The sequence below is a fragment of the Scleropages formosus genome, chromosome 3 (genome assembly GCF_900964775.1).
Source record: "Scleropages formosus chromosome 3, fSclFor1.1, whole genome shotgun sequence".
NCBI lineage: Eukaryota > Metazoa > Chordata > Actinopteri > Osteoglossiformes > Osteoglossidae > Scleropages > Scleropages formosus.
In genome coordinates this window covers 25,151,250-25,166,374 of record NC_041808.1, presented here as the reverse complement: position 1 = coordinate 25,166,374, position 15,125 = coordinate 25,151,250, and the positions used below count along the sequence as shown (strand labels likewise).

The 15,125-nt window shown below is 43.8% G+C and overlaps 1 protein-coding gene across 1 annotated transcript; it reads right to left on the bottom strand.

The window, feature by feature from the left end:
- Window positions 1–5,166: 5,166 nt before the first annotated feature.
- Window positions 5,167–14,718, bottom strand: LOC108936649 (dnaJ homolog subfamily B member 14-like). The gene is made up of 8 exons (XM_018756156.2): window positions 14,561–14,718; window positions 11,700–11,919; window positions 8,910–9,055; window positions 8,373–8,558; window positions 7,391–7,473; window positions 7,205–7,314; window positions 6,558–6,730; window positions 5,167–6,317 (listed from the first exon to the last, which is right to left on the bottom strand). The coding sequence occupies exons 1-8, from the start codon at window positions 14,691–14,693 to the stop codon at window positions 6,193–6,195; spliced, it is 1,176 nt and encodes a 391-aa protein (XP_018611672.1). The 5' UTR covers window positions 14,694–14,718; the 3' UTR covers window positions 5,167–6,192.
- Window positions 14,719–15,125: the final 407 nt, after the last annotated feature.

Here is a 15,125-nt window from a genome sequence, read left to right as displayed (position 1 = left end):
GCAGATGATGATCCTGCTAGGGAGAGACATGATACGTGTGCACAAGGTGCGAGAGCAACTCAATGGACCACATAATGCACCCTTTGCTCAGCGTCTAGACTTAGGCTGGGTAATTGTAGGTGACGTGCGTATTGACAATGCTCATAAACCAACTCTGAGTGTCTTCAGAACCCACATCCTACAGAACGGACGCCCGTCTCTCCTCACTCCTTGTCATAACAGCATCAGGGTAAAGGAAAAACCGTGCTACGGCGGGGAGCGCAGGTATGGTCTCTCTACATCCACGTCAAAACCTATGCAACCTGAAGACAAGCTCGGGCTTATGGTCTTTCAGCGTACAGACAATGACAACAAATGTGCCATGTCCTTCGAGGATGAGATCTTTCTAAAGATTATGGAGAAAGAAGTCCATCAGGATGAAAAGAACAATTGGGTGGCTCCCTTACCGTTCAAGTCACCTCGTCCCCCACTCCCGAACAACAGAGAGCAAGCACTGTCCCGCCTTAGGTCTTTAAGACGCACTCTGAGCAAAAACGCGGAGATGAAGCAACAGTTTTCCTCCTTCATGGAAAAGCTCTTCGAGAACAAACATGCAGAGAAGGCACCGCCCATCCATGAGAAGCAAGAATGTTGGTACCTGCCCATTTTCGGGGTGTACCATCCGCAGAAGCCAGGGCAGATACGAGTCGTGTTTGACTCAAGCGCCCAACAACACGGTGTCTCCCTCAACTCAGTGCTGCTTACAGGCCCCGATCTGAACAATACTCTCCTGGGTGTGCTGTTACGGTTTAGGAAGGATCTCATCGCAGTCACTGCTGATATCCAGCAGATGTTTTATGGATTCGTGGTAAAGCACGACCACAGAGACTACCTGAGATTCCTGTGGCATAAAGACAATGACCTATCCAAAGAGATAGAAGAATATCGCATGCGAGTGCATGTCTTTGGCAATAGCCCATCCCCGGCGGTTGCTATCTACGGTCTGCGGCGAGCTGCTCAGAAAGGAGAACCAAAGTATGGAGCTGACACAAGGCACTTTGTTGAAAGACACTTCTATGTGGACGATGGGCTCATATCCCTTCCTACAGAGTCTACAGCTATAGACCTACTGAAGCGTACTTGTGCATCACTTGCAGAGTCTAACCTGAAGCTGCACAAAATCGCATCAAACAGCGTCACTGTGATGAAAGCCTTCAAACCAGAAGAACTGGCCTCGGGCATCCAAGACCTGGGTCTAGATGATGAGACTCTGCCGGCCCAAAGGAGCCTAGGCCTATGCTGGGACATCAGCACAGATATGTTCACCTTTAAAGTAGCTGTCACCGACAAGCCTTACACCCGCCATGGGGTGCTATCAGTCGTCAACAGCATCTTTAACCCCTTGGGTCTGGCAGCACCAGTGACGATCAAAGGCAGATTGCTGTTGCGGGAGCTGTCCAGTGGAGTTCAGGATTGGGATGCTCCTCTGCCAGATGAAAAGATGAGCAAATGGGAAGTGTGGAAATCGTCACTCGAGGAGCTAAGCAGCCTCCACGTGCCTCGCTGCTATATACCCAAGTCACTCTCAAGACCTATGTACACAGAACTGTGTCTTTTTTCCGATGCCTCAAACTGGGCCATAGGGGCAGTAGCTTATCTAAGAGCTGTCACTGAAGGTGGCCGTTGTGAAGTTGGATTTGTCCTGGGAAAGGCAAAACTATCACCGCAGCCGGAGCCCACAATCCCACGCCTTGAGCTTTGTGGGGCCGTCCTGGCGGTTGAGATAGCGGAGCTGATCTTAGACGAACTGGACCACAAGCCGGACGCTGTACAATTCTACTGCGACAGCAGGGTGGTCCTCGGATACATCTGTAATGACTCAAAGCGATTCTTTGTCTACGTACACAATCGCGTGAATCGCATACGCCAGTCAACGTCCCCTGAGCAGTGGCATTACGTCCCTTCAGAAGAGAACCCAGCCGACTTAGCCACCAGATCTGTGGCTGCATCACAGCTCATGAACACAATGTGGTTCAAGGGACCTGACTTCCTCTATAAGCCTCCAAAGCCAGAGAAGCACGAGCACTTTGAACTGATAGACCCTGAAATGGACGTGGACGTCAGACCGCAAGTAACGGCTCTCGCTACCCACATTGAAGCTAAGCGACTTGGCTCTGAAAGATTCCAGCATTTTTCCACATGGAACTCCTTGTTGAGAGCTGTTTCCCTCTTGATACATCAGGCACGTTCCCACAAGTCAGGCTCCACCGACACATCGCAGCACATGTGTAAAGGATGGCATCAGTGTAGCAGGCCTCGCACTCCTGGAGAACTCGAAGCAGCCAGGAGGCTCATACTAGAGTCTGTTCAAAGAGACACATATCCGAACGAATATGCTGCTCTTCAAGCAAACACAGAAGTCCCTAATTCAAGTCCAATCCTGACCCTTGACCCCTACATCAGTGATGGCCTCCTGAGGGTCGGAGGGCATCTCAGACATGCTTCCCTTGAATCAGAGGTAAAAAACCCAATCATCCTCTCAAAGAATAGCCATGTTACCAAGCTGCTTGTGAAACACCATCACATGGAAGTGAAACACCAGGGGCGTCAGTTCACAGAAGGGGCCATCAGAGCGGCTGGACTGTGGATTGTTGCTGGCAAGAGGCTGGTGAGTTCTATCCTTCATCGCTGTGTAATATGCCGAAAGCTCAGGGGGAAGGTAGAAGTGCAAAAGATGGCTGACCTCCCTCCGGAGCGGCTCAACACATCTCCACCCTTCACGTACGTGGGGCTGGACATATTTGGACCATGGTCGGTGGTCACTCGACGCACTCGTGGAGGTGCAGCGCAAAGCAAAAGGTGGGCCATTCTGTTCACATGTATGAGTACCAGGGGAGTACACATCGAAGTTATAGAGTCTATGGATGCCACCAGCTGTATCAATGCATTGCGGAGATTCTTTGCAGTTAGAGGCCCCGCAAAGCAGCTTAGGTCAGACAGGGGGACTAACTTCGTCGCTGCCAGCGCGGAACTGGGCATGGGGTGTCTTGATGAGAGGCAGACCAGCATCCTGAAGTATCTCCACAGCAACGGCTGCACATGGAAGTTCAATCCCCCGCACGCCTCCCACATGGGGGGAGTGTGGGAGCGTATGATTGGGGTGACACGCAGAATATTAGACTCTATGCTTTTACAAAACAAACGCACTCACCTGACACATGAGGTTCTGTGTACCCTGATGGCAGAGACCTCAGCAATAATCAACGCAAGGCCGCTGGTCCCCATCTCATCAGATCCCTCCTCACCAGTTCTGCTATCCCCTGCCATGCTCCTAACTCAAAAGCCAGGCCTACGTGCTCCACCAGGAATCTTCACTGGAAAAGATCTCCTGAAAGGCCAGTGGAGGCAAGTGCAAGCGCTTGCGAATGAATTCTGGGGCCGTTGGAGAAACGAATACCTAAGCACGCTCCATTCAAGACGCAAGTGGCACAGAACGCATCGGAACCTGCAACCTGGGGACATTGTGCTGTTACACCAAAGTCAAGTGCCTAGGAATGAGTGGCCAATGGCTCTGGTCACGTCAACCTCTCCAAGCAGCGATGGAAAGGTCCGCACAGTTGAAGTACGGACGTCATCTCAGGGCACCTCGAAGACTTACCTGCGGCCCATCTCCGACGTCGTCCTTCTGCTGGAAAATGACTGGGAAGAACGGGATTGAAAAGGACAGAGAGAAAACAGCTTAAATTTAGTGGCATTAGTTATGCCAGACGGGGAGTGTTCTGCCCGCAGATCTGTTTAGTTCATGTGATTAATTGCTTTGTTGAGCGGAACCTTTATTTCCGTAAGTTATACGCAATTTGTGCACATGCGCTATTTCCATGATGCGCTACTGTTGCGATAGGCATAGTGGAAGCGTCTTGAGTTCTGTGTGCTTTCCTACGCCCGTGGAAGCAATAACTTTTCACTCGCATTTTCACATTTGGAGACAATAAAGGAGCAAGACGCTCATAATCCTGGCTCGTGAGAATCGAGTTTGGCTTGCTGTTAAACTGCGTTAACGTACTGGGTGTGCACAACACGCAGGGAGAACAGTACACACACACACGCACAATGTCTACAACCGCTTGTCCCAAGCAGGGTTGTGACAAGCCGGAGCCTAACCCAGCAACACAGGGCGCAAGGCTGAAGGGACACACCCAGTACGGGATGCCAGTCCACCGCAAGGCACCCCAAGCAGGACTTGAATCCCAGACTCACCACAGAGCAGGCCCCGGTCAAACCTGCTGCGCCACCACACCTCCCCTAGAAAAAAAACTGATTTAAAAGAAGAAAAAAAAAGGTGAAGATGATCAAATATTTAAAAATTATGCAATATAGTATCTAATCTTAACTGGTTACAGACACATACACATTTGTTGAAGCCACTCGCCCCAAGCGGGGTAGTGGCATGCTGGAGCCTAACGCGGCAACAAAAGGCGTGAAACGGGAGGGGACACACCCAGGACGGGATGCCAGTCCTTCACAAGGCACCCCCAGTAGGACTCGAACCCCAGGCCCACCAGAGAACAGGACCCAGCCAAACCTGCTGCACCACCGCGCACCTCTAGAAACAAAACTATGATTTATAAAAAAAAAAAAAAAAAAGAAAAAAAAAGCTGAAGATGATCAAATATTTAAAATTTATGCAAGATGGTATTAATCTTAAATGGTTACAGACATGGGATAATAATTAAATGACAGCCCATGCATGTCTATAAATGGAATTTCTGTGGTCACGGTGACCTCGGTGTTGCTGTGATATGGTACCTCTCCAAGTTTAGAAGTCTGCTTTGTGTTGTACTTATTAAATAACACAAATATAGCGATTGAAACAATTATTTCCGATCAGCCACTTAAATCCACTTCTCTGTATAAATACTCTACACAGTTTCTCAACAACTAATCAGAGATAACTTCTGGCCATAGATTTTTGTGACTCATACACCCATTAATTCCACAACGGATGGAACACGGAAGGTTACAGTACAGCTCCTTTTGTGGACACATTATAAATGAATGAGACACACCAACTCTCCGCCATGCTGAAAATAAGACTACAGCCATATACCCAAAGCTTCACAGTACAGACCATACTTTATGAAATATAGAAAAACTGCAATATCATGAAGACCACATCCTTTTTTAAATTAAAAATAATATATTTACTTCTGCTTGGTCATCTCTTAGTACAGCAAAAGTAGTTGGGCCTACTACTGCATGTTTTGTGATATGATTTTAATATAAGACATTCATTTTATTATTTATCAGGTTGGACCACCTGACATGTGGAAGTAAATTATCACAGTAACTATAACAAGTGAAAATATGCATGTTATAATTCACATTTTATTCAATTTATTAGTCTGCTAATAAAGACAAACGTTTAAATATTTAGATAACTTCTAATTTCAAACATTCAAAATTGAAATATGCACAAACTTGCTGAATAAGAGTGGTTTAATGTCCACCTCCTGGTCCTGTGCAGTGATCGGACAGCAGCTGCTTTCCTTTATTGTTCAATGTCAGTGGAGCTCCCGCATCTTTTGCTTGGTGGTGGTGCATGTGAATTCATTTCTGTAGCGTAGGGGTTATGTTGATTCTGAACACAGGCCATACATTCCAAAATCCCCAAACACAGGTTAAAGGAAAGAAATGTAGAGTGATTGAGGAGGTCAAGCACACCTATAGACATGTACCATTTGCAAAATGCAACTTCTGCCTTTACCGTTGGCCAAGGGCCCAGAGAGTTCATGGCGATCCCCTTCGGCCTTAGCAACAGCACTGATACGCTCCTGGACAAGGTACTGCAGCTAATCCCTTGCATAGCCTGTATTTTGTATCTTGCCAACATCTTGGTATACACCCCCTCTTTTAGATAAGGACAGCAGTCACTGGTTTTAAAGTCATAAAGTCAGTGCAGTCAATTAATCAGTATCTCTCGTTCCTAAAATAAAAAGAAAAACAAGCAGTATTCACTAGTATTTCACAGCTGACTAGGATGGAGTCAGGTAGTTTCTTGGGGTCAGACAGGGTGACTCTGAAGAACTTCCACAGTAAGGGTGTTTTTTCTCTTTTTTTCCGCCACATGGTTTTGCTCATCTTTATGCTCATGTTTCTTTTGAAAAAGGTATGATTTAAACATGTATGTTCTAGAAGAGTCTGAGAAGCCTGGGCTCAACCGCCACGGAACAGCTCATTCAGTCTGTCAAGCTCCTTGCAGTTTTCCATTGTCATGAGTTCAGCCCTCCGCCGCAGCCGGTCATCTCTGTAGACTCTGGCGGCATATAGCAGGTCTGATTCTGACAATAAAGACACAGACACAGGACTAGTGATCAAAAATGCCCTCAGAATAGAAAATCCATGGTATCCATGCTAGAGCACTTTGCTCAAAGGTTCATGTGACAAATGCATGACAATTTCCTGGTATTACTGGATTTACTGTAAGGAACTGGCTGAATAGTAAGACAGTAATTTCAAGGTGAAAATCAGACTCAGTTAAGTAGAAATAAAGTTATTAGGCAGCAAGGAAGTAAACACACTTGTTTGCCTCTCTTTCCAGCAGTTGTTTCTGACATTTGAGACGTACTCCTCTTCGGCTTCTTTCTCGATTTTCTGCAAGGCTGTGCCCTTGTACTCGGACTTGAAGTCTCTGGTGACGTAATAATCTATATGAAGGTTCTCAGTTTGGCGTCTGACAGTTTGTCCTGTAGCTCTGGAGGGAAAGGAAAACAAAAGTAAATTAATCACAAATATGATTTAGGTTGTAGAATTAAAGGAGCAGCTTAAATGACCATTTAAGTAAATCATTTTTGGTAAAACCATTGAATTTCAACATCAAAAGCAGAATTACAGAACGTTAAAATCCAGTTAAGCTGCCCTCTGTCTTATAACGGGTCCCTGCAGACACGCTGCCCTCACAACAAATTTTAAATTTTACCTCGGCAGTTAATGGAAAAAAATACAAAACTAAACAACTATAACATTTTATAGGTAACCAACAGCTGTCACACCAAACTGCAACTTTCCCTGAGAGACCTGTCCCTTAGCCCAAAACTCAGTTAATGTGATCTTACATTATTTTTTAAAACCTATTTTAGGGTCTGTAGGACATCCAAACAGCTCTTATACCTGCACAGAAGAGCTTAATTTAAAAATGAGGCAATGCGGTTGAAAGGCAGAACCTTACGGTCGGGAGTACAAGCTGTATGGTGGTGTGGACACCATCAGGTGACTCAGGATGGACACCAGGATCAACAACAAGAGGGGCATCAGCTGAATGAACACAGAGAAGCCACTCTGGAAAGCAAAGGTATGGCATAGCTGTGTTAGTATAATGCACCTCCCAGAGGGTGAATTAAATAGTACGACTTACTCTCTCCTCTCGTCTTTCGTGATGGGTCTCATTGTGTTGATGGCTGTACTGTGGTCTGCCATTGGCGAAGGTTTGTGTTGCCGCTGTGAAAACAGAAAACAAACCTTAATTTCAGCACCTCAGCAAGTGACCACTGGATCAGTATCAAATTTCATAACTGCCCCTTTCACACTGATTTACACAGGGACAGCAGGTGGTGAAGATTCATAATTCAAATCCTACCTCATGCTGTAGAACCTTTGATCGAGGTACTTACCTAGAGCCGTAGCAAAAATTACCCTGCTGAATAAGTGTGAAAATGATTGCGAGTACCTTAGTTTTGTAAGTTACTCTGGACAAAAGCATCAGAAATAAGTAAATGTAATTAAAAACAGAAATATGCCTCCGGACTGCTGGAACAAAACTAATAGGAATATTTCAGATTGATAAATATATTTGCCAAACATTCAATTTCCATTTATTTACTGTTCATAACAAAATAAATTTTGATTTCTGTGTACGTCCAGGAAGTTTGGCTCCTGGCCAGAAAAATCTACATGAATTCATGTCATTTACTATAGTACAACCTCAGAACTCTAAATTAAAGAAAAAACAAACATACAAATTCCAAGAATATTAGACATTATTCATATGTGTATGGCACTGAGACAGACTGGTGCACCTGCGTCAAGTCCTGTGTTTCCAAGAGAGGCTCTTAACAACCGTTATCCTACACTGGAGAAGAGTTATCAATGGATGGATGTTTATTGATGTGAATATTACATACAGATGGAAGCACTCTTTTTTTAATTTGTATGGACAAACACATGTATATGCAGGGTTGCTGCATTTCTGCAGTAACAAACCTAAAAAACGGAGGACTGGGTACTAATAAATCTATCAGTATTTGTAGCGATACAGATAAAATCATCTTGATGGTCTTTAGCGAGTTTCTCTGTAAAGCGAATGCAGCCATAACCCCTGTGTGACGGTGAGCACGTACAGGAGGGAAAACCACCACCGAAGAACATGTTGAAGAGGTCCTCGGGGGTTATGTCCGCCTCAAAGCCTCGGTTGAACTGGAAGCCTCCCTGAGCGTGGCCCGAGCTGCTCAACTCTGCACTGCCACTCAGGTCATACTGCTTCCTCTTCTCTGGGTTGCTGAGCACCGCGTATGCATTGCCTATCTCTGGGGAGCAGGTGACACCAGGCACATACAAACAAACAAGAAACCCTCAGGCAGTCAGTTACTGATGTTAAAAGGAGTGAAACTCAGAGAAATAGGATTCTTTACACTTTTTGAGAATATAACACCTTGCTTCATTCTCTGATTGACCACATTCATATTCCTCATTATACATTTATTTAATTATACATATATATCTATAATTTTAGAAATATATATTTCATTATCTTATATATATATATACTGTGTGTATGAATACATAGAGATTTTTTTCCTATATATTTATCTCAACCCACAATGGGGCATTCAGAAGATGAAAGGTCCTACTGGTGAAAAGAGACTTTTTCCCATTACTTTTGAAGGCCTCCGTTGCGCCAGGTGCATGGTTCTTGTCTGGATGGAACTTCAGTGCCAGTTTCCTATAAGCCTTCTTCAGCTCTTCATCACTGGCCTCTTTTGTGACACCCAGCACTTCATAATAGTCCTTGCACTTCTTTATTCTAGTGGTACAGGGAACATACAGAGTCTCTTAAGTATCTAGCACTGCTTGCAAAGAGAGAAACAACAGATCTTTGATCAGCAGGTCTGCTTTAGACCTAACTTTGGAGCTAAACTGCAGCTTGTTCGTGACAAAAATTCAGGACCGTCAGGGTTTGGGATTGTGATGTACAAAAGGAGAAGTGTGAGGAAGGAAATTCTAAAAAATGCTGCAGATAGATTCAATTTGATGCAATGTTTAGCTTCGTCTTTCAGCAGGGTCTTCTGGGGCTGACACCTAACAATGGGTTATGCAACCCAGCTAGGATATTGCACCTCACATCATCTTCTTTCCCTTAATTTCACCTTCTGGGTTTTTGAATTCATTGGACAAAGTCTATTTTGTCTGCAGACTGTTTCAAGTAGCTCTTTGGGGAACTTATTTCTTAGGAAACACTACCGAGATAATTTTATATTAAAAATAAACTTTATCATCCCAAAATCCAGATGTGTATCAATACAGTTTTGTACACCAACAAAAACGGAAATGAAAATGTACTTTTCTACACACAAGTTAAACACACACAAAAAGTAGACCGTGGAAGGGAAAAATTATACCTGCTTCTTATGTGTAATCAATCTATCTATCTATAGATTACAATGTCTTAAAAGAATCCATGTTGATCACATCCTAATAGAAGTAAAATGCATGGGTTTCCTCCGGGTGCTCCGGTTTCCTCCCACAGTCCAAAGACATGCTGGTCAGGTTCCCCCACAGTGTGTGAGTGACAGAGAGAGTGTGTTCCACTGATGTATGGATGAGTGACCCAGTGTAAGTAGTGTATCTAGCAGTGTAAGTCACCACGGTGAATAAGGTGTGTGGGCTCATAACACCACATAGATTTTGTTGGAAGTCACTTTGGGAAAAAAGCGTCTGTTAAGTAAATAAATGTAAAGTAAATGTAATGTAATTGTAATGCTCCCATAAGAAATACATTTAATTATCTGACACTTTTCTCCAATACACCTTATAGCATTAAAACTACTTACAATGATTTATATATTTATACAGCTGGGTAATTTTTACTCTATTAATTCAGAGTAGGGTACATTGTTCAGGAGTACTACAGCAGGAGGTGTGATCTAAATATAACTTCTTGAAGTTATATTTCTACAGACTGAACAGAAAAAATACTGTTTATTTTCTGGACCAATGCTAAAGGAATGACAAATGTAAAGTGTTACAACAGATATCAACAGAGCAGAAAAAATAAAACAAAATAATAGAAAATAAATACAAAAAATACAACAAAAATAATACAATCTGAAACTTGTAGAACAAATCAAAACAGAGGGAAAAGGGAGAGCACTGCTTTTTTAGACTTCAGTGAATGCCTATCCAGGGGGTGCGGTGCTGCAGCGAGCTTGACCGAGTCCTGCTCTCTGGCAGGTCTGGGATTCGAGTCCCGCTTGGGGTGCCCTGTGCCGGACTGGTGTCCCGTCCTGGGTATGTCCCCTCCCCCTCCACCCTTGCACCCTGTGTTGCCGGGTTAGGCTCCGGCTCCCCGCGACCCCGTATGGGACAAGCGGCTTCAGCCTGTGCGTGTGTGTGTGTGTGTGGATGTCCATCCATCCACTTTCATTAACTGCATGCCTTAGTCACGGTCGAGGTGGTTCAGAGCCTATTCTGGAGTCACTGGGTGTAAGGCTGAGCTGGGTACACACTGGACAGGATGCCAGTACACATCCTGCACACACTACGGCCAATATAGTGTCACCATTTACTGGATGTATTTGGTATATTTAATATGGTTTTAGCAATTAATAGAGAAGTGCAAGTTAAAACACAGAAACAGTTACAATTCTTGCTCGCAAGATCAAAACCAAAATATATACCAAGCAGTCATAATGTCCCCTAACTATAATTTTTCACCATCTGGTAGTTGATGCAGTGCAAGGTTTCTCCTACAGATGAAGGAAAGGTGAACAAACTGCTCAAATGTTTCAGAAAGAGTTATGACAGTGTCTGTGTTTGACTTTGTGCTCAACACTGTTTAATAACTGAATTCACAGAAATACTGGAAGTAAATAACGCCATTTAGTTCAGACATCCACTCAAAGCTGACAGACAGATATTGGCATAACTTTTCTGTAAATATAACAACCAGCAATTGACTTTAACAGAACCACCACATATGGCCTGCTTTATGTTCTTTGTTTAAAAACAGAAGCGATCCAAAGAGGCCAAAGGAGTGTTTGTAAAAATAAAACATGCATGACAATTTTTATTATTAACATTTAATTTAACTGATACCTTTGTCCAAGGTGACTTACAGAGTCAGACAAGCAAATGAAAAATATCAGTCACTTGAGAACTTGAATTGCAAAGGATGGTTTCAGTTTGGATGCTTGTCTGAACAGACTTCTTAATTTAATGTATGCTGCAATAAAAATGTAGTAATAAATACTTCTGAGTCTTTCCAAATTGTTATCATTAGGAATTAATTTATAACCTTATAACAACTGACAACATAGGGACAGAATCAAAGCATCCAGAGGTTTGAATCCCACCTAATACTGTACTACACTTACCCTGAATATATATGTATAACAGACTTTTTGCATAAACGTAAGGAATGATCATACTCAAATATTTTGCACGCTCACCTGTGCACCCCGTCCAGCTGCTCTTTGCTGAAACTCTTGGTGGACTCTGCTGCTGCTGCTGCTCCTCCTCCTCCTCCTCCTCCTCCTGACTCCTGGCCACTGGACTCATGACCAGGAGGCTCTGGTGTGGATGCGCTGCTTTCCCACTTGTCCGCTCGCCTTCGGCAGTGTGTACCATTTCCCGCACTGCTCCCATTCTTCGTCAACACGTTCAGCAGCACTGGTAGAAGACAAAACACAACAGTGACACACTTTGACATTTATTTCCTCTTCCATCTCCGTGTACTGAAGCATACTGTGGGTATAAGTCATAAATAACAAAATTAAGAAATGGAAATGCAATGACAACTGCAATTAATTTTCCAGTCTAATTGTACATCAAAAAAGAAATTCAAAGGCAGAGATGGAAAATTAAAAAAGACGCAAAACTCAAAGACCTGCCCAGTTTCAATGGGACAATAACACACTGCACAATGAAAGCTGAAAAGGAAAATGTAAGAATACTGGAAAGTCAAAAAGCAAATATAACTATTCTACTTGTGATTTCATTTCCTAGGCGTAATGCACTTTATAATAATACCATTACATTCAAAATTTAATTTTCATGATCAAAACTTCCAAACTGTCCATTATTATTTGAGGATGAGACCTGTGAAAGAGTGAGATACAGACATGACCAATTTTGGGCTTTGAACTGACAAAAATACACAAAACTTGCTCTTATGGATCATTATTCAGAATTTAAGTTACATATGGATACCCAGCTGTGGTAATTAGCAAAAGAGCTGAATACTTGCCAGACCTCTGCAGGAACAGCAGCATCCTGAACATCCTGACAACTACATTATGACAGATCATTTTAAATTGATCTGAAAAAGGGAAGCAGGTGCTGCACTGGTGAATCAAGGTTCTTACCCTGAACTGATATAGTAAGCATACCCCACTGTACAAATGGGTAAAATCACTGTACTTGAATTGAATTGAAGACATTGTCATTGTACCGCTGTGCAATACAACAAAATTATACTGGTATTCCCTGAGTTCTTTACACAACCACATAAAACAACAATATAAAACACAAACACTGAAGTATACAAATAGAAAATTAAACAATTTAAACAAACGAATACAGCAGACCAGTAAGGGAATAGGACAGACAATAAAAGACTTACAAATAAATAAAAGACAGCTGAAAGTTGTGAAGCTGACTAACACTGCACGCCGCCTTGGACAAAGACGTTAGATGAGCCTACTAGAAGTAAAACATATACATTAAAACGGTATAAACGCTTTCTCATATTGCTAAGTGGATGTATAGTGTATATTTTTTATTTTCTTTTTATGTTTCAGAAGCCCACAAACTTGTTCAGCACAGCAGTACCTCAAGACTTCAGGGCAAAAGGACAGTTGGGTCAGTAAAGCTCCAAGCAAGGCACGTAGGCCTACAGTCAGGTACCACATTTTAATTTTTCCTCAGTAAAATCCGATGCGGCACGAAACAGCTGAAAAACTGTGTCATAGAAACTGCACGGTGGGACAGGGAGGGGGGCAGAGACGCACGGGCCTGAGGTTGGTTTGGAAAAAGGAAATAAGATGTGTGAAAGTATGCTATCTTAAAGTTGCATTTATCTAGAAAGATCAAAAAAATCGAGGTTTTTAAGAAGGATTTTTAAAAAAAATGGGCTAATGAAGAGCTGTAATATTATCCATATTATCAAAATATATGATAACAGAAGAAAGGGACACGCAGAAATATATGCAGAACGTAAACACAGCACAATTTTGCGTGGGGTCAAAGGGCACAGGGGTGTCACCCGTTCGGCCTCTCTCCCAGCACGGTTCTTAAAGGGTCTGTGAGAAATGCGCATTTTGTACAAGCGCAGCCCCTAGTGGACAACGTTGAATCTTCCTACAAGACCTGGCAACCCTGCAGGTCTTTTCACCCCCCCGCGAAGATCTGGCAACCCCCGCAGACTCTCCCCACAAGGGACGGACGGGAGCTGCGCGAAGGGACTGTAAAGCAGCGTTCCCGCTTGCGCGCGCGCGCGCACACACACAACACGCACTGTAACTGTTGAAAAGCATTAAGTAAATTCTCAAGTGGACACACAACAGTGCTTAAAATGGCAGCAAGTCTGCCGTTTTTCGTTTATCTTCACTGCAAACTTGACTGAGAAATCAAAAGAATGAAGTTACATTTACAAAAAAGACAGGAATTCATCCCTTTGCCCAAAAAGCATCTTAGCGGCTGTGTCATTTTATTATTATTTTTATTTTGTTTTATTCTTTACCCGTATTTAGCTGACACGTTTTGTCCAAAATGACGGAATGTTTATAAAATTTACCGAGTAACACAGTGCTAGGTAATTTTTACTTCACCAAGGGGAGAGCCCTTAACCACCAACCTCTAACCACTGCGCCACCTGCTGATAGTTACCCGTAAACTGCACGACCACTAACCAAACCAGGCCATGAAAGCAGACTGTGGATGATCACACTCACAGTCAGTCTCAGGTCACCTCAGCCCATGCCATGGCATCTTCACTGCGCCATCCTCCCCCTCGCATCACGCTCATCTATCGCGCCATCCGATCCTCATCACAGCATCCTCCTCCTCCTCATCGCAGTATAATCCTCAGACGTCCTGACCCGACCGCAAATCGGACCACACACTCTCTGCCGAGCCAAAGGCAAAACACGCAAATTACGGCACGCCCGGTGTTCGAAATCTACGAGTGTGTGAGCTCATCCTGTTCGCTCGGGCTGACGCTGCACCACGGTGACATTTACACCCGTTTACGCTAAAATGGCAGGCTGCTCCGCTCCGCTCCATCCATGCATGACCGCGACGGTCCGCTTACCTTTGGCTTTAGCCGTGGGGTACAGCTTCTCCGCCTTGCTCAGGAAGCGCACGGCTTTCTCCTTGTCGCCCGCCTCCATGAATTTGCTCGCGATCTGGATGCATTTCTCCGCTTCGTCTCTGTTTCCTTCCATCTCGCCCGCCCGGTGCCTCCTCTCCCACCCCCCCGGGTGCCTCTCAGCTGATCGCTCCGGCCGCCAGCAGAGCGACTAGCGCGTTTTCCCTCAGCCGCACTTTCGGCCCTCCGCGTCGATACAGACATGCCAATAAACATCCAGTTCGAATTAAAAAAAATACATATGTATATTCAGATAAAATTCTCGGAATTAAACCAATAAAGGGAATAAATTTTACTGTGCCCTACACGGATGCAAACATTTTGGTGAATCAGCTGAAGACGCAACATACGACATGCAAGTTAAGCAGTTTAGCAGAAATCAATACAAGAGTTTAAACAGCACTTCCAGTTTCTCATTTTTTTTTTTTTAAACCCAGATTTGTGTTTTCAGATAGAGCATTTTTGACTGTAGGTCAGCAAGCAGCCTGAAATTTGTCCTTCAGAAAGT